Below are 20,690 nucleotides of genomic sequence, written 5' to 3'. Positions count from 1 at the left end.
TAGACGAATAATGTGGACAAACACAGCATGAGATATGCCTCTCTCTCTCTCTTTGGGTCTATGCCTCTCTATCAGCTGGGTTTATTCTCTCTCACACACACACACACACACACACACACACACACACACACACACACACACACACACACACACACACACAAATACCCTCCTCTCCTTCTCCTCTTGCGCACGCTCTCTCTCTCTCCCCCCCAGGTTCTCTCTCTCTCTTCCATCCCATCTCCCCTCCTCTGCTGTGCACCTGCTCCTCCCCTCCCTCCTGATTATCCTCGCACTCAAGAGCAGCGCTCGGTGCTCGCATAGTGATGCTCCTCGGCGGCGCACATCGGTCGGTTCGCACCGCCCGCTGCAGGGAGGACCGCTCCGGCTTGTTGTTCTCCCCTGGAAACACGCGCAGGAAGCACGGGCAGAACATGGGAATTTAACGGGGCCTCGCGAGTGAGTGTGCTGGAGGAGGGGTAGGACGACGAAGAAGCGCTCAAGTCCCATCCGAGAGGAGAGAGGCGAAGAAGTGGAGGGGGGACTCCGGGGAAACGGTCCCGCCGGGACAGGGGGACGGGGGGCGGCGGGGGGGGGACGGGACGGGGGGAGGTTTACGGGGACGCAGCGGGAGGTTTTTCGGGTTTACATAGTTTGAAATGGACTAAATGTGTCTGTTTTTGTTGTTTGGTTATGATGGATACAATCACGGGGGTTTGAGGGAAGGGTAGTTGTAGTTGCGGTCCGTCGGTCGGTGCCTCTCCGGTTGTGATGGAGTGAGTGGAAGAGAGGGCGCACGGGAACTTCAGCCTCGCCATGAAATCAGTGTTTTTCAGCCGCTTCTTCATCCTGCTACCCTGGGTCCTCATAGTCATCATCATGATCGATATCGACAGTAAAAGGGCGATCCGGGCTCCAGCTGCCGCCCGGACTGGCAGGGCGCAGCGGGCGGCCCGGACCGGCGCACCGGGGACGGGTGGCACCCAGAACCAGACCGCTCTGCCGGTTATCTACGCCATCACTCCGACTTACACCCGACCGGTGCAGAAAGCGGAGCTGACCCGTCTGTCGCACGTCTTCCGCCAGGTGCCCCGGTTCCACTGGATCGTGGTGGAGGACTCCACGACGCGCACGGAGCTGGTGGCGCGCTTCTTGGCCCGGTGCGGCGTGCCGTACACGCACCTGCACGTGTTCACGCCCCGTAGGTTCAAGCGCACCGGGATGCCACGCGCCACCGAACAGAGGAATGTGGCTCTCACGTGGCTCCGGCAGCACCGGATCAAGCGGGACGCCGGGGTGGTTTTCTTCGCGGACGACGACAACACCTACAGCCTGGAGCTGTTTGAGGAGGTAACCAGACACGTGAGACCGTCTACCGGTGTTTTTGTCCATCTTGTTCAGTTCTCAGCCCTTCACAGCTGACCAAGAGCATCATGGGATAGCAAGGCTCTGCGTTTTGTAGCTAGTTCTTAAACTTTGTCTTTTAGCTGGGAACCAAACAGGTGGAGTTTATTGATGTTACGAATAAAAGTCCTGCAACTTCCTTAAATAAAATGCAAACTAATAGAAGTAGCCTATCAAGAGTAACATGTAGGCTAGGTTCTATAAAGCTAACTAAGTAAATAACATAAACCTACATTATTTTACAAATCAAAAGTTAAACTCTTAAGTAATAAAAACAGTGTGTTAAAGCCCACACGACAACTGCTACAACCTAACTGTTACCTGTTGGTGTGACCAGTATTTAAAGTGGCCACCGTTAGCTAACATTAGCATACCTTTAGCTTGGAGATATTGCCACGTTACTCCACTCACTGAGACAGTTCACCGACTGTCCTGGAACATCATATATATCATTATATATAACTATATACTATTTTACAATTAACATGAATGCATTATGACAACAACCTTGTTATATTGTAGCCAATCTGGCCCACCTGGACGTTAGGCATTGGAGCCCACCGCCAAACATCAGAACCATCCCTGCTCACCCTGCGGCCCAAAGATGTATTTATTAATGCAATGTGGGAAGATAATGGGAGTTATACATACATTTAACTGAATGTAGTATTTGAGAACCTTCAAAGGGGTAAGATTATCTATTTCCCCCATATCTAACGGTGTTTGTACCGTGCTCTAACCATTATGCTACTCAGGAAAAGTCACTGGTAGGCTATCCCCATATGGAATCATTTCAAAGGAATCCAAACATTAAAATTCAACGCTTCTTCATGTTCATGGGGAGCCCACTGGAGACTTATTACACAACCCTTGTGGTGCTCGACCCACAATAATCGCTTGTTTCACCTGAGGGACCGTTGTTAAACCGATATATATTCTGGACGTGAAAGCGGTGAAACTGCACGGACGCTTGGTTGAGTGAAGCCTAAATGAGTGTCAGAAAGAACAGAAGATAGAAGGCTCCTGACTGATAGAAGCAGAGAAGACAGAGAGATGTGTGGAGGCGGTGCTGGTGCTGGTACTCGGGGCAACCCCCAGTGTTTTGGTGTTTTCAAATCCTTATCTCAGCACCATTGCTGTTCAGTTTTCTATTGATTGGCGTGCCAGAACAGAATTAATAAGCAGGATTGTGTGTGTGTGTGTGTGATTAATTTGTTGGCTCCAGCAGGCTGTCTATGTGTGTGTGTGTGTGTCTATACAAGGGTGAGATTGTCGAGGGTTGATAGGGATACTGGCCTTTTTTAATGATATATGTTTTTCTCTCTCTCTCTCTCTCTCTCTATCTATCTATCTATCTATCTATCTATCTATCTATCTATCTATCTATCTATCTATCTATCTATCTATCTATCTATCTATCTATCTATCTATCTATCTATCTATCTATCGAGAGAGAGAGAGAGAGATAGATAGATAGATATCTATATATATATATATAGAAATATATGTGTATATAGATGTGTGTATGTATATATATATAATGATATATACTGTAGATACTGATGGAAACACATCAACTAGCTCTAGTCTTTAAATCTGAGTTGGACAACAGGCCAGACGATATGCCAGTATCCTACTCGTATATTGATACCTCCATGTAATTCAAGTCTTTGTCTGACAGTGTTTCTTGGGTCACGTTTATATACTGGTATCTGTTTTCACTCCACTGTTGATGGTCAGTTGTCCCTCATATTAAAGAGACACAGCCGTCCTCTGATACACCGTGTCCTAGACGTCTAGATAATGCAGAAAGACGAGCGGCAGGAGCAACAAAACAATCCTCTGGGTCTTGTGGATGCAGAAACACAAAAGAATACTTCTCTGATTACTGATTGGTCACTCTGATTACTGCCATTCAAAGATAGCTGGCCACAAGCCTGAAATTGCTTTCATTTGCTCCAATACTGAAATAATTTTATATAAATATTGATATAGTTAAAACGGGAGTACTGCAATTTACTGGCCCTTTGCAGGATAAAAATTGTATGTTTGCGTTGCAACCTGTTGATTTGAAAAGGCTTTTTCTTCTTCTTTAAAAAGAAATTGCGTCTAAAATCTATTTGCTGAAATTGCAGGTTAAACCAAAGGCGCATCTACATCACGTGTGTTGGATGCACCTTATTTGAGCGCTGCAGCTTTTGTTTTGTTTTGTTTTCGTTAGGTTTGTTTGGACGAAGGCTGAAGACCGAAAACGTGCATTGGGACGCCTTCTAGAAGTCTGGTCCATCAGGAGAAACAATGTAAATATGAGGGTTCATTTTCGCTCATTGATTGATCTGACTTTTTTTCTTTCTCAATAATTTATCAAGTGTAAGAAAAAATGCCCCAAAAACCAAAGTGAACTATTGTGTTAAAAAAACCCACAATAATCGGTTTACATGAGAATGCTTTGCAGTTGGTGCTCAGTCCACCATGCTTAGCCAACGTTACAGACAAATCCAAGTCAAATCAATTGAGATGCAGCAAAGTCCATATTCTTTTGTACAGGCTGAAATAAATCCAGCTTTAATTAGAATCACATGCTGACACTAGTCGCCCTTTTCCCTCGGTAGCGTTCCTGAATGCACCACTCGGGCAAAGATCGTCATTATTGTGGGAGCAGTGCGCTGTGGCTGAGTCTACTCTGACAGTGTTAGATTCCGTGCCGGCGGCTCAGAGTAAAGAGCATCTGTTTGATTTGTTGATAGCACACTGTCCTCTCTGTCCCGTTGCCTATTTCATTACCCAGCTCCTCTGTGCAGGTAATGGCCTGTCGTAGAGAGATAATAGGCTGTCATACGGCAGTAATAACCCGCAGAAACTGTCTGCAGGCTTTAGACTGATGGTAGTAACTGGGCTTCTTGTGGGTGGCAGCTCCATTTTAGAAACCCGTAGATCATTTCAAGAAGAAATATCATTGGGTTGACGTTTTTGCAGCTGAAATATTGTTTTACCGTTAACTTTTTGTACTGATTATTCTTAATTATCAATCCGTTTCTCAGGCTCAATAAAATAAGTGCACGGTAAGAGTTATGGGTCTCTCCGCTGGCAGTACCCTCATAGCATGACTACACAAAACCCACCGTCTGTTTCCCCTGCTTGTTAATGATTGCAGCAAGCAATAACTCTTCCAACATACAATTGGGTGAGTAATGTGCGGTATTAAGATACACTTGTAGTGTTTCATTCTATGCATTATACCCAAGCAGACTTGGTACTTACATTTTAATTTATGCAACATTATGTGCATTAGTTTTATCATCCAATGGCTGTCTTGAAACATTAGACTTTAACTGCCTTTGTTACACACTATACTTGGAAGTGAATGTACTAGTATCACAGAGATGTGTAAAACCATAATTTCTTAAAGCTACGGTAAAATCAAATTATTTGACTAATAATCCACATAATGTGGATTTAGACATAAACAGGTACTGCTGGCGCGCTGATCGCTTGTGTTGCTGGACATTTATTGGGAGAATGCACAGAAAAAAAACCAATAACTTTCACCACGTTTTCTCATGGATCGTTGTGTGAGATTATGTTCTATTAGCTACTGTAGAGCAAAAGGCAAAGCAATTTGGATTTGCGGTTGCCCAGTTAACAAATAAGGAGCCGCCCCTGGGAAAAAATCTGCTTCATTTTTGACTACTGGTTGTTGATTACGTAAAAGCGGCCGCACGGGCTGTTTTTCTCCAAGAACTCCCACAGAGTAATGAGCCCTCCCTCCCCCCCAAAACAAAACCCAAAACATTGGTACGTAGCAAATGTTTAACAAGCCTCTCTGCATTCCCCTTCCCTCAGATGGAAAGGCGTTTAGCATAAAGAGTTAAAGCGTGTACTCTCTGCTGCCACACTGTTTGGCACGGTTTTATTATGCATGCGACACGTTCCGGCTGAGTCGCCTCCTAGCAGTCAATAGGGTGTCAGAAAATGCAAGACTGCTCATTTAATGCAGCCCATGCAATTATACCCTGATGCCCCTTCAACACACCCTGCCTCCTGTTGGTTTTCCAAAGTGATTTAGCATTTTTGCCCTCAAGGCGTAGAAAGCTGCCATCACGGGGGAGCTCCTTCACTTCAGACCACGTCGTCATTCTGTTTATGCCATCTGAATACGAGGTTTCTCTATATCACGTTCAAATTAGACTATGGTCATTTAAAAATCCCAAAAGGTGATTATCGTTTCTTCAAAAGATGTGTTCTCTTGAGGACAGTCAAGCATGTTAAACAGCATTAATAACCGTCATTGGACAGTAAAACCCAATTTATACAGAGAATAATGGAATTGTAGTGCTTGTAAATTCCCTCAGCCACAGTGAGTATGGTCTCATCGATGACTTTCTGGAAATTGAAATAAAGTATCTTCCGTGCACAGTGGGAGGATTTCTCCGGTGGGAGAAAATAAACGGAGAGAAGATTTTACTTTGGCAGTCCAGCCACAAACAAGTAGCTCCCCGATGCTCGATAATGCTTGCTTCAGTTTAAGTAAGGCGGAGTGGAATGCAAATTTGTATGTGGCACTTAATCCATAGTTTTGGTTCAGTAGAATGTGGTTCTTATTCTCTTAGTTTAGGTTATGATTCCTACCAGTAGTAATAGCATAGCAAACAAGTTTGGGGTTGTGGCTTTGGAAGGAGACATTAATGCTGCGTTGAGAATTTGTTGCGCGAGTAGATTCCATGCAAAGTCAATGCACGCGAATTTCTGCATCTCACTACTGCATTTTATTTTTTTAACTGCATTGCAACTTTTATTATATTTCTTGCTTTTTGACTGTTTTAAATGTTTTAATGAATGTTCTTCATTGTTTTTAAATATTGTTTTCTTTTGCATTATGTTTTCATGCTTTTAATGGTTTTATGCGAAGCACTTTGAATTGCCTTGTTGTTGAAATGTGCTCTACAAATAAACTTGCCTTGCCTTGCGAATACTGCGAAGAATTTGCCCGACGCTGATTTGCTACTCTAGTAGCGCTGGAAGCGGCAGTCATCCAGACGTGTGAGCCCACGGATGATGTTATGAACCCAAACACGAGGGCTACGAGTAAAGCGCTACGAGCAAAGCGCTACGAGCAAAGCGCTACGAGCAAAGCGCTACGAGTACAGCGCTACGAGCAAAGCGCTACGAGTACAGCGCTACCAGTACAGCGCTACGAGTACAGCGCTACGAGTACAGCGCTACGAGTACAGCGCTACGAGTAAAGCGCTACGAGTAAAGCGCTACGAGTAAAGCGCTACGAGTAAAGCGCTACGAGCAAAGCGCTTCAAGCAAAGCGCTACGAATACAGCGCTACGAGTAAAGCGCTACGAGCAAAGCGCTACGAGTAAAGCGCTACGATCAAAGTGCTACGAGCAAAGCGCTACGAGCAAAGCGCTACGAGTACAGCGCTACGAGCAAAGCGCTACGAGTACAGCGCTACGAGTACAGCGCTACGAGTACAGCGCTACGAGTACAGCGCTACGAGTACAGCGCTACGAGTACAGCGCTACGAGTAAAGCGCTACGAGTAAAGCGCTACGAGTAAAGCGCTACGAGCAAAGCGCTTCAAGCAAAGCGCTACGAATACAGCGCTACGAGTAAAGCGCTACGAGCAAAGCGCTACGAGTAAAGCGCTACGATCAAAGTGCTACGAGCAAAGCGCTACGAGTACAGCGCTACGAGTACAGCGCTACGAGTACAGCGCTACGAGTAAAGCATTTGTGTGTTATCTCCCGTTTATGCTATTAGCAGTCTGTGGACACGTCCACTCATCGTCTGATTTCCATAAGACGTGCTCGGTCTGCCTCCTCTGTGATAACAGCAGCTAAAGTCTGAAATCGTCTGTTTGTTCTCTGCTTCATTAAAGCGACAAGGCACTCACCAAACCGCTTCAGGTACATTACGGCCTCCTTCGTGACTGGAGGAGGTCTGACCCTCATTTACATGTACCCCAGAAAAACACAGACAGACTGCAATCAGATTTGTGATCCGGCCAAATATGTGCGTGGAAATGAGAGTATCTTAAATCTCATGCGGATCATCTTGAAAAGAGTGCAAATATGGCCTTCAACAGGTTTTTAAAACAAACCCCCCAGATGAGCAAAGTTATTATCAACGGTCTGTTTGCATAATAGACATTTGATTGGAAAATAATAATACACAGTACACACTTTTAAAAGTCATTGTAATCAGTCTATTTCTCTTTTGCAATAACAGGGTTTACTGTCAATCACATACCTGTCTCCCTCCTGTGATTGGCTGTCTTGATCGATAGGCAAATACTTTATTGATCACGTTCTCGCTCCCAACTTCGTCAAATACCGACACTTGGTCAGTGGCCTTACGCTTCAAACGGCGAAGCTCTAGGTTTCCCTCTAGCGACACTTTTTGGACGCGTCATGGGCAGTCTACATAGTACAGTCTATAGTAGTTAGTCTACTCCAAGCGGCAACCTCCCATTCTGAGACGTGAAGCCAATGCAGAAGTGCCCTCAACTTGCATTCTATCTAATGGCCATCAGGGGGCGACTCCTCTGGTTGTGTATGAGAAAATGAGAAAATGACTCTGCTTCTCACTTGATTTGATTTTTCAAGTGTGACTCAGGGACACCTTTCTCAAATGGTGCCATCCTGGGTCTAATGGTGTTCATTAAACATTAAACATTGTAAACTCAAGTTTTCAAAGCTAGTTTCAAGTCTTCTTCAATACAACATGATGTTCATTTAGTAAGTTATGCTCCATTTAGAATCAAATAGACTAGAAAGCAAGGGTATTCAACTAAAGTTTAGCGAGGTCCCGTTAAAGAGAATTTCCTCATGAAAAGGTCCGGAACATCACAATAATGTCAAATTTGAGCTCTGTGATTTTGTAGCCAACAGTTGTATTAACGCCTGTATGTCGTGAACAACTGAAATTAAATAAAGAAAGTTCAATTCAATAACATCTAAACAATATTTATTATTACATATTTCCAATTTAACTGGATTGATTATAAATATGACATACTCTAATAATAAATACATTATCTTCTCTTATTAAAGGTAAAATAAAGGCTGGATTTACAACAAAGCTATTGAGAAATGTGACTCTTAAAATAAAGTACTTCATTTTAGAAAAATGTATTTAACTGAATCGTCCTGCAGCTTTAAATTCAGTTTATTCGAGCTTCAAGCAATGTCAATCAAAAGAGCCAAGATATTATATTCTTGTCATCTAAAAAGAGAAATGTGTCTGCAGGGCCATTATCTGTGGGTATTAAACCACAGCTAATTTCTCCTCTCTGTTAACATCATTTTTGCGCAGTCAATTCATGTGTTAGGATTCTGATCATATTGGGCTTTATTTGTCTGTGCTTTGACTCGTGCTTTAATATCGCTGAACATTGGATCGTGGTTATCTGGATTGGGGTCCATGCCTACTACTCATTCATTATATGACTATATTTCTGTCATGTTCATATTTTTTCCAACTATCGGGTCTCTCTCCTGTTGCTCCCGTGTGTGAATATGGTCCGCCTGACCCCTGCCATAAAGGGTATTCTTTAGGGCGGGGCTACCTTCTGATTGACAGGTCGCTGCCACTGGGTGACGTTATGACAACTAGGTCCACTTCTGATATACAGTCTATGCCATCTGATGGTCTGACTGCTCATGGTATTGCTTTCAGATCTCACCAATTACTTAAAGCCAAAGCTACCAAAATAAGACCTGAATCGTGCTATCATACTACTCTTGAAACTCCTTTGTAGATGTATAGATGGTTGATGGAAGAGCAACAGTTTATATTGCTATGTCAAGTACATTATTTTGACTCCAACTCTGTCCGTCTCGGGTTCACTTTTAAAAGGAGCGAACCCTTTCAAATATGGCTCAGTAACAAGCAATCAGGAAATTTAAGCAGCGCTTCCCCCTCCTCTTCATTCCTGAAAAGCTGACTCTGGGGACGGAGGCTTTTTCAGCTGACGGCAGCATGGCAGAGCTGTTTGATTCAGCCGCAGCAACCTGTCAGCCAGGCTACACTCTTCTGCTCCACAGCAGTCACAGCGACTATTTTGGGGAGCAGGTACTTAGGCAAATGCCCCACGCTCAAGTGTGACTCAGATACACCTTTGTCGAATGGTGCCATCCTGGGTCTAGTGGAGTACATTTATTATTAGTTCTGATATGGCGCTAGAAAACCCAGCTGTTCTCAAATGCAACAAAACATATTTCACATATTTTAATCAGAAGGCTCAGAATCTTGAACACTAGGTTTTCATTTCTTTGACAGATTCATTGGGTTGATATGTTCCTCTCTCATAACGGCATATTCTTTTCAGATGTTCGTCATTGGTCCAAAGACACACATGCAAAAATTAAGTGTATGTTTTATCAAGTGTCCAAGCGGCAGACTCCAGGCCTGCAGAGAATCATGGGGCGATAGGAGGCAGGGGGATAAAGGAACCAGAGCGAAATGGGAAATTCAATTTCCTCAAACCCCTATGAGCAATTATCATAATTACATAGTGTAGTGGGCGAAGTGAGCTTTTGGAGGGGGTGGGGGCGCAGGGGTGGGGGGTGGGTGGGTTGTAATGTCAGGGAAGCAAAGCAGAAAAGAGACGAAGAGAAATAGTTCTAGGTGGGGTCGGCGGGGGGAGGATGGGGAGAGAGGAAGGTCACGGAAAGGTGGAAGGTGTTTAAGGCCTAGGTTGAATGTAAAAAGGTGTTATGCACCGGCTCTCTGCTTATTTCCTGCCCTTTTTCCCCCCCTGAATTTGCAGTTTGACTACTACCACCTTCTCTATACTCTATACTCTCTTATCAAAACGCCATTTCCCCCCCCCCCCGTTCACCATCATTGTAAAATGGAAGGAGTCTCTGTCCGTCCGTCCGTCTGTCTGTCTGTCCTTCAATTTTCTCGACAACCGTTCATCCAATTGACCTAAGCCCTTAAGACACATATGTTAATAACACGTTTCATACACCGTGTGAAGTTTATTGAGAGAGAAACCCCTATTCACTGACAGGCTGGAGATCTACGGGGACGGCTTTGGCGCAGAGGTAAAGCGGGTTGTCTTCCAATCGGGAGATCCTCCAGCCCGAATGTCTTCAGTGTCCGTGAACAAGACACTGGCATCAGTGTATCAATGTGTGGCAATGGGTGAGTGATGAGATGTAGTAAAAAGCACTTTGAGTGCTCTGAAGACTAGAAAAGGTGCAATACAAATGCAAACACATTAGCATATTTATTACTCATTTTCACCGTTCACCCGATCGTTTTCACACTTGACGGTGCAATGTGAGGGACCCAAAGTCGCTTGTATGAACAGCTCTCAAGGCCAAGCAATCGGCCCATTCCGAATTGGCCCTTCTTTTTCTTTAAAAAAAAAAATTAAAATCAATTGATATTTATCAGACCTGGTCTGTCAGGATCTCTAGTGTTGTGTTTCCTGTTGTATTTTGAAGTCCTTGTCTCTCGTGTCCTCTGTTTCTCTGCACTTCCTGTCCCTGTGATTGTCTGCCCTGTCCCTGATTGTTTCCTCCTGTGTCCAATCACCTGCACCAGTCCTCTGTATTTAAGTCCTGTTCGTGTCATTCCCCTTTGTCGGTTCGTCTTGTCTAGATCATTGAAGATCATGTGTGTGAGCCTGTTTTGTTTGTTTTGAATCCTGTTGAACAATAAAGTTGCCTTTTCCAGTGTTGACGGCGTTTGGGTCCAGTTTCCTGCAGCTGCACATAACAGAACGAACCGACCAAGGATGGACCCAGCCTACAACCCCTTCGAAGGGACCCGCTTGGCCTATGGGGGCCCTCGTAGCCTTCAGAAGGGGAACTACAACCTCCATAGGGTCTCGGCACCAAACCCCTTCGAAGGGACCCGCTTGGCCTATGGGGGCCCTCGTAGCCTCCAGAAGGGGAACTACAACTCCCATAGGGTCTCGGCACCAGACCCCTTCAACGGGACCCGTTGGGCTTATTGGGGGCCTCGTAGCCCCAGGGGCAGCGGTCACGCAGGCCCAGCCTCGGAGTTGGGGGCGCAAACCTCCGGACCGCGTCGGTGGAGGGTTCGGGCTGCCACCTCTGTGCCGCAGACCACTCCGGTTCCCGCAGTCGCCTCCGTGCTGCAGCCCTCGCCTGTTCCTGTTGCCGCCTCCGTGTTCCGGCCAACCCAAACTTCCTGTGACCTGTCGGACTTCCGGCCGGCCCTTGCTTCCTTTGCCTTGTCCCAGGACGCTCTCCGGGACATGATGGAGTCCCTCCGAGCGTTAGACATGGTCCTGCTTCGGCCGCAGTCCACACCGGTTCCTGCTGACGCTGCACCGCAGTCCACGCCGGTTCCTGCCGATGCTGCGCCACAGTCCACGCCGGTTCCTGCCGACGCTGCGCTGCAGTCAACGCCGGTTCCTGCCGACGCTGCGCCACAGTCCACGCCGGTTCCTGCCGACGCTGCACCCTGGCCGACCCCGGATCCCCGTGTCCCGTCGGCGTCCCGGCCGATCCCGGCTCCCCGGGTCCCGTCGCCGCCCCGGCCGACTCCGGTTCCCCGGGTCACGGAAGATCCTCATTTTGAATCTTAAAGTCTGTTATGTGCAGCTGCAGGAAACTGGACCCAAACGCCGTCAACACTGGAAAAGGCAACTTTATTGCTCCACAGGATTCAACAGGATTCAAAACAAACAAAACAGGCTCACACACATGATCTTCAATGATCTAGTTAAGACGAACCGACAAAGGGGAATCACACAAACAGGACTTAAATACAGAGGGCTGGTGCAGGTGATTGGACACAGGAGGAAACGATCAGGGACAGGGCAGACAATCACAGGGACAGGAAGTGCAGAGAAACAGAGGACACGAGAGACAAGGACTTCAAAATAAAACAGGAAACACGACACTACAGATCCTGACATGGTCAGTCAAAATGAAATCGACACGTTTTGTTACCGGTGCTTGTGACGGGGGTTGCCAAGGAGCTATAAAAGGAATTGTGTCACATTTTGGGAAACATGCTTATTTTCTTTTCTTCCAGAGGAGCTGAACAAGAGTTGTTTGGTGTATGAAAACTACCGTATTAATTGGAAAATCATATTAAATTTTCATAGTTTAAGTGTTTTTTGTCTCCTTCTTTATAACGGTGAAATGGTTTCAGGGGAAAACTGACTTTGGATCTGCCATTATTGGTACAATCACATCTCTGCTGAGGTCAGGCAACCCACTCACAACCCACTCTTAAAAGCAATGTGTGACTATTCCATGACTTTCCTTTGACTCAGTGTCAATGTGGTATGGTTTGAGGTACATGCTACCTTTAGTCTACTACATTTGCGTAGTGGAACCAGCTTTGCGAACACATAGATTGTCTGTGAACTCTGGGATGTACACTCAGGTGCCAGTTTATTAGGTATACCACGGCACGACGAACAGTCAAGCTGAACAGAACAAGCCGAACATTTTACAATTTACTTGTAGAAACTATTTCCTGATGAACAACAGTTTATTAATCCAAGCTGTACTCGTAAGCAGCTTCTACGGCTGTTGTTTGCCATGATATAGTTCCTCCCTATGGTACCATTCAAACTGAAATATATATATATATATATATATTTAACAATTCTGTGTATGTACTCCTTTGGTTGTCATGAGGTTAGCTGTTTCCCTTGCTGCCATTTCTTAATGCTAAGCTGCGCCCGGTCAAAGCGATACTCTTGCCCTTAAAGTACGGGTGTATTTTATAGAGAATCCCAACATTGTGGCGCTTAACACAGCGCCACCTAGTAGTCACTTAAAAAAAAAATATTTTCTAACTGTTACCTCATTGCCCCGAGTTAAAAGTTACTCATACCGGAGCGTTACACATTGCGTCTTTTAACGTTGTTGTTATATCTTCTGTTTAATTCAACGGCCGTGTCTGAGTGAGAGAAAAAGACGTCTTAAACCAATTCAGACTAAGTTATTGACCTTGCCCCATTCGATGCAAACATCCATTAGATTATCATAACTGCATATTACTGAACTAAATCCATGTCATCGCCATTTTATGGTTTATGTCGAGTACTTTGGTAAAACTGATTCTACAGTTAAGAGATAGGGGTCAGTGACATACAGTGATTATATTCAACTGTGTGTCAAGTTTTTGATATATTCATTTTAGCCAAATAATACTAATAATAATGAATTGTTATATTAATTTGGAAATTAATTGTTATATTCATTTGGTAATTAATAAGGGCACGTTTAAATGTATAGAATAATCTATAAGTGAGTCATTGAATAGATAAATCTCTATAAGAAAGCAAATAAATGTACTTCCCACATAGTTGAATGTTTTATGCAGCACATAATACATGCAGTTATCAAAAGTAGGGGAACAGTGACGTCTGAATCTTTGCTTTGTGATCTAGGCTTACAACACCGCTGGAGTTCAAACAGGAATATTCTGGTTTGTGCACAAAACGACATTGTTGTACAAGATGAATGTACAATATATGAAAATCCACAGCTCATTCTACTGTTAGAAAGGAACACTGTGACGTGAAATATGCAGGTTTATACACACACACACACACACACAACCTCATCTCTTTAATTTCCCCCCCATAAACCCATAAAGCATTCAACCCGCGCACACATCATGCTCTATTGCATCACCGTTTCATAGCCCATCCCGGCCTCTGTAATTCAATTCATTCATTCTCTCCCAGCTCATTTCTTCCCTCCCTTCCTCCGATTGCCTCCGCCATGCATATTAATAACACACAGATAAAAATACGCTTGATTAAAATCACACCCGGTCCAGCCACCCGAAACACTCGCGCCAACAACACAATGACGGCTCTTTCTTCGGGGCAGGAGGCAGGAAACGAGAACATCCATAATGGATTTGTATACGCTCCATCATTAAGAGTCTCTTTGTGTGTACACACACGACTCTCCCCTCACCTATTTGTTTGGGGGGGGGGTCAGAGTTGATTACCTGGCCGCGGCCCTCCCAGACAGCGCTGCATTTCTCACCTCCAGCCTTTCGTTTTGTTTACTTGTAAATAGCACGCGTTTACTCACTGAGCTGCTGGCGCTGTAATTTGCCAGGAACCGCGCTGGGTTGTCGCGCACAAAGCTGCTGCAGAAATTCTTTTGCAAGACGAATTCAAGATGAATTATTTGTTATCTCGATGCAGCGTCCGCCCTCCGGTAAAGATATCCATACTAATAATGATACAAAAGCGTGTTTGTAGCACGTGAAGGCGTCCACCGGTGGACTGTGCACACTCAACGGATGCACAGTACGGAAAACAAAGGCCCGAGAGGCTGAGGGCGGAGAGCTCCCCTCAGATAGGGCTGGGCAATAGTTCAATATGGTCAATATCTCCGTCCAATGGAGTCCTATCGTCATAAATCATACATTCACATATTGTGAATAAACCTACAAATGTTTTGTGTATCACACCGAATGCTTTAGTCACGTATGAGATCCCCAGTCAGTGCTTAACATGTGAAACTCTATCGATCTCCAATGCGCTTCGCACCAGAAAACCAATGGACTAAGACTGTTCTCCTCGGATTTACACGGCGGAGCTGATTCACAGACGATGTTAAAAAAGGGGGGCTTGAATGTTGGGACCCGGAAGAATTTGATGAAAGTTGTTTTGCCCCCGTAGAGAGAGATGTGTTCTTGTGGAGCTGCAGCATTTCAGGACCAGAAAAAGAAAAATAATCCCCGGAAAATCCCACTGTGTCACCAGCCATTACGATTTCTCCTTCTCTGGTTCGGCCCCTGTGGGGAAGCTGCAGAGTTTTGCTTTTGAACTCCAAAACCTGATCACAGGCTGAGCTCCGTGGTTTCCTAGATGTGGACTGGGTTACTGTGGACCGTGATCTTGACACAACCTTGACACAAGAGACTGAGATGTGTGCAGATTGTAAAGCCCACTGAGGCAAATTTGTCATTTGTGATTCTGGGCTATACAAAATAAACTGAATTGAATTGAGATCAGGTTTGGCAGTAGGCACTTACTATTCTTCCAGTCAGGACATTTCTGGCAATAATCACTACTATTTCTTTGAAAAGAATCGACTATAAAAGAATCAACTATATCTTCATAACAAGTTGGTATTTTTTTATTGCATTCTTCCTTTTGAACCCGTTCTTTACACAACTATATATATATATATCTGTTGCTATTTGCTGTGATGAACACTCTGTATTGATTTCATTTCAATCAGGAGGGACTGGTATTTAGAGTTTAACAATAATTTATTACAATTGCATATTGAAATAGTGCAAAGTCTTTGGCAAGGCGTAGAGATGCTGATATCTGCGAAGGTCCAGACACTGGTGGTGGTGGAGAAGAAGAGTGGCTGTAACATATTTTAAAAGATTGCCAACGACGCTGAGATTGGCTTACAGAACTGCGCTGCTTCCGATTGGTTTATTCATCGTGCCCGCCCCCAATCAGCTGATGGAGTGCAAGACTAAAGGACTGCTTATGAACGGAGTGTAAAGAGTGTCTTCCTGACTGAACTTTTGCTTGTCCCGGCCTAAAAAGATGGCGTTTGTGCTCAACTTCCAAGTGAAAAAATAAGCATTAAAACTCACATAACCCCAAATAGAAGCCTCTCTGTGCAGAGGATTACATTTGAGGTTTCATTGATTTTTGTTGCCGTGTCTGCTGCTCAAATTGTGTAAACCTAAATTGGGCTTCAACACACGTTTTTTTATTCTTTTTTACATCTCCCAACAATAAGAACTCAAAGTGGGAGTATCTGTTCTGAACTTGGGTTTTTGTTAGCAGTAAAAAAAAAAGAAGAAGGAAAAACCCGTGAGATGATAGTAAAATCGATGGATAAAAGACTGAGCCCCCGGTTTTCTGATTTGCCAGTGAAGAAAACCTGGGCAGCAGCCAGAAGCAGAGGAACCAACTCACCGGTTAGCATTTAGGGATGAATGCACAGCTGCAGTCAGAGCTGCCAAGTCAGGATACTACTGGCTCTTCCTCACAAGTCCACACCCAGAGCAGCTACACTCTGGAGGGCAAGTCCAATAAATCTTCAGCTCCCTGAAAGAAACCCGTTCGTCATTAATTCAGAATCTCCTGTGATCGGCTTTTGGACGATTACGGTGCTGCTGCTGGCCTTTTAGTCCGAGGCTCATTACACCAACAGCCCTTTGTTTAACCTTTGATGTTGTTCTCTCTAAAACAGACGTCGCGAAGCATAACCCGCACACGATGAACGAGAAATTGGTCAAAGCAAATAAAAAGATATTGAGGATTTATTTATTTTTTAAACCCAAATTAACAGTCATTTACTTTTTCCTATAAGTTCCAGAATTGTGTTTATGTACCATAACATGTTATTTATGTTACATTTGTCTGTTAAGTATTTTTTCTTCTTCTAGTGAATGAAATGGGTTGTTTTACCATCAATTAATGCAAAAAAAAATCCCCCCCCAAAAAAATGTAGTAACAATTTTAAGAATGTTGAGTTGTGGTTCAAGTCGCTAACCCGAAAGTCCAAGTGCAACAGAAGTTAGGGCTTCTATCCTTCGCTCTTCGATCGGGAAGGAGGTCGATGGAGAGATTAAAGGGAAACGTTGACGGTTTTTCAAATTGCAGCGCACGCAGTAAATGCAGATGGATGGCTCCCAGGCCTCCCACCAGTTCCCAAGTAAACTGATTTATTTGTCCCGTCAGCTAGCTGGGAGGATGTTTGGATGTCCGATTTGCGATTTTAACAGAATCAGCCGTCCGGTTATTAAAGTGGAGAAACAAAGGCCACCCCGGTGATGGGGTTTGCTGTTTTGTGGGGAAAAAGGTCCAAAAAGTGCAACGATGCTGTCAGTGATTGATTACTGAACTGAACATGCTGTTTTTCACTGTGTGGCCGAAACAACACTATCCTTTGATGTAATGCAACACAGTCCTATTAACTTAAAATTGGTGCTTAATGCAAAAATAAAAGAACGGTCATGCTCGTTGAAGCGACTTCAGTTCATTACTGGAGATAACTGCAATACTCATTACTGCATGCAGGTGTAATAACCATTGGTATTCATTTTGTCTAAAAAGCTTTGATTTACAGACTGCTTTTACTGGTAATAATGGGGCTTGTGAAGTCATTTCAAATGTCAGACTATTATCACTAATGGCACCCGCACCTGCCTGTAACTGCCCCTGCATTATCCTATATATTATTTGATTATTTTCCATTGTACCCGCCAACGGGGCGTTGCTGTATCACCGCATGTTTTGCTCAGCCAACCTGAATCGAGGCATAACTGGAAGTTTGTGTCGTAAAATGTTTCCCGGTGCCAGAAGGAAACCTGCAGATGGCGGCACCAGAAAAAAAATACAAAAACAGCATGTGCCGAAGCAGCTCGTTGCCGAGCAGAACGACGTACCATCTGTTGAAGCGCTGTCACCCCACCGCTCTGTTTGGCTCGCAATAAACATTCTGACGTTGAGTTGTTGTTGATGTCGCGGCCGCACGGAAGAAGGAAACATCGAGGCAGCGTCTGTCGTCGTGTGCCACTTGCATCGGGACCTAATATCCGATCAAACCTGTCAAACGAAGCTGGTTTAATATCACTTTTTTTCTTCTCAATCCTGTAATAATATCATGTCGTCAAAAGGGTTGCGCTTGATTAAACCGACGCTGTACTCGGACACCCCCGTTATCGCCGCTGTCTGTCAGACGCTCGCTGTGTACTCTGGGGGCAAAAGAAGAGTCACCCGTCATCCTAATGTGATGACGGGTGACTCTCAACAGGTCCGGAAATGATGGCACTACCGTAGATACACAAACTCACATTGAACACTCATAACTATGCATGCCGAGCCACAGTCAAGTTCTGATGGACGAACAGAAGCTATCGAGACAACGGGAGGGTCGGCAGTAAGATGTGCTGTCGGTGTCTTGAACGCAGTCCGGAGACACATCTGTCTCAGGCACTCGGGCCGAGACAGATGCCATTTTAAAAATGGATTACTGACATCAGCAGGAACCCCTCCTGCATCTGTTTGGTCGAATTAACAAGTCGCCGGCTCTGATTTCCAGACGAGCAAAACTGCAGCGAATGTGAAAAAAACCCGATTTGCTCTGAACCGCCGAAACCAGTTTTTGGAATCAATTTGAAAACAACTTCATTAGCGTTGCACTGATCTATTTCTTTGTAAACAAAACCAAACAATGGGTCAATATGTGCTGTGTGAAAGGAGCTGCTTGTCGGGACAAACCCACAGCGAATTATTACTCCACTGCGGAGCATCTTTTGGCTCTCTGGCTGGTGTTAGGAATCGCATACTAACATACGATGCAAACTATTCATACCACGTATGATGTCTAATTGAGCATGTTAGTGTATTCCAACTGCACAGTATGTGGATTTGCACAAATGTTTATTACATTAGCAAGAATTGTGAGAGTTTGAGCTGACTGGCCAAACAGCACTCATGGTCCTCTTTAGACTGCACAATAGAGGATTCAAAGTTTCAATATATTTTAATTATAGACTGTATATGAGAAGTGGATGTAGTTGTCGTGACATCACCCATTGGTTTGCGGACTGCTGTTTTGGAGCCTTGAGTCAGGCTTTTATTTATTTATTTGTTTTGCCGTCGTCGTCTTGGATTTGTGCAACCAGTGAAAGGAAGCGATCATATTTGGACGATACGACTCTTGTACCTGTATTTTTTTTTGCTAGACTTTACTGTTTCGGTTCAGTCTCACGACTCCTGTCACCCTGGTTTCCAGCAGCTGTTATCAGCCATGATGCATTCCCTCAGTAGTCGGTAGTGACCAAACCCAGAGATAAAAGGAGAGCAAACATTTATGAGGTGGCCAGAAAACAGAAATGATAATATTGCCCTGCTGGATAATAGCGCCCAACGCTTCAACTTTATAGGGCCGTATGTCAAATGTGTGATTATTAGCTTCCTGTGAAGTCGAGTCAATGCAGCTTTAAATAGTTGCATCGTGAGCTCGGATTGGTCCAACACATTTTCTGGGTGAGCTTGGTTGGATCACAGCAGATGTTTGTCCTCAACATGTCCGACGTGACATTTATATTTAACATGTCTGCAACACGTAACAACTGACAAAACCAAGCTGAATATTGTCATTTAATGTTATTTAATGTACATTCACATATAGCATTTTGTCACACGGTAAAAGATGCTTGTAAACAAATCTTATAATGCTAATTAAAAGTGCTTGAAAATGACTTGAATTTGACTTGTGAAAGCCTCTGTAAACATTGGAAAGCTAAAGGCAACCAAGTAAAATATTGGTTTGGTGTATTTATGCAGGAAATCTGATTTTGTGGCGCTGATCTCGTTTCTAAACGCAGGCTAAGCAGACGAAAATTAATGAAAATGTTGGCCTTCAAAGTGTTATAAAATTGGGCCCCCTGTAAGTCCAGCCACCGTGTCTGAATATGTTTGAGTACTCATGGGCCCTGTTTTCATTCTATCAAGCTGTGCTGAGCTTTGAGGGATCATTAGCAGTCAAACTAGGACTTAACCGCTAAGCCAAAATAATGATCTGGGAAAGACCAACACACCGAGTTCGCCTCTCTTTCTCTTCTTTTCATTTGCGGTTTTTTTTTTTTCTTTGCCAGAGTCTTTGAAAAAATGACCTGAGGGAGAAAGGCAGCAAAAGAGAAACGTAGGGGAAGTGTTTTAGCGGCACGCAGGCAAACTCAAGAGCCCATAATATGAACAGGGAATGGGCTTCAAAGCTGCTGTCCTCGGCAGAAGAGAGGGTGTTATGGTACGGAGAAGAAGACGTGGAGACAAGAGAAATTAAATGTCCTCATCTCTGACAGTTAGAATTATTGTACGTCATGTTCTTCATTCCATCGCTTTAATTCAATTCAATTCAATTTCAATAACAGGGATTCAGCCCGGTATCAGCTCGTGAAAGCTTTTTCCATGCGCTGGTTTCCCTACTTTAGTAACTACTCTTCCGTAGTTATTTTAACCCAGGGCATAGATGTATTTGTCACGAACTTGTAAACTTTATTAACACCACTTCGGTAGTTGTTATAACCCAAACATTGACTTATTTGTCACAGAATCTAGTGAGACGTCCGTACGTAGGTGAAGCCACTTCTGTCGTTTCTAACCCAAACCACTGAAACGCCACAGGGGCTATAACATCATTTGAACTGAAGTATGAGGATACATTGCTGAACAACATTTCTTTGTATTAAATATCCTTGTATTTGCAAAGTATTTGCCTTTTTTTTGGGGGGGGGTCTTTGGATAAAAGTATCAATATGTTTTTCAACATGCGA

At 44.2% G+C, this 20,690-nt stretch overlaps 1 protein-coding gene across 1 annotated transcript in view; it reads left to right on the top strand.

Annotated features, from left to right (window-relative positions):
- The first annotated feature begins 575 nt into the window (after positions 1-575).
- The window catches only part of b3gat2 (beta-1,3-glucuronyltransferase 2 (glucuronosyltransferase S)), a 39,304-nt gene continuing 19,189 nt past the window's right edge, over positions 576-20,690 (top strand). The window contains exon 1 of the mRNA XM_034552291.1: positions 576-1,347. Coding sequence (XP_034408182.1) covers positions 814-1,347 — 534 coding nt within the window. The 5' untranslated portion in view covers positions 576-813. The remainder of the gene's footprint in view (positions 1,348-20,690) is intronic.

The sequence above is a fragment of the Cyclopterus lumpus genome, chromosome 15 (genome assembly GCF_009769545.1).
Source record: "Cyclopterus lumpus isolate fCycLum1 chromosome 15, fCycLum1.pri, whole genome shotgun sequence".
In the NCBI taxonomy this organism is placed as follows: Eukaryota; Metazoa; Chordata; class Actinopteri; order Perciformes; family Cyclopteridae; genus Cyclopterus; species Cyclopterus lumpus.
This window is presented reverse-complemented; position numbering and strand designations above follow the sequence as displayed.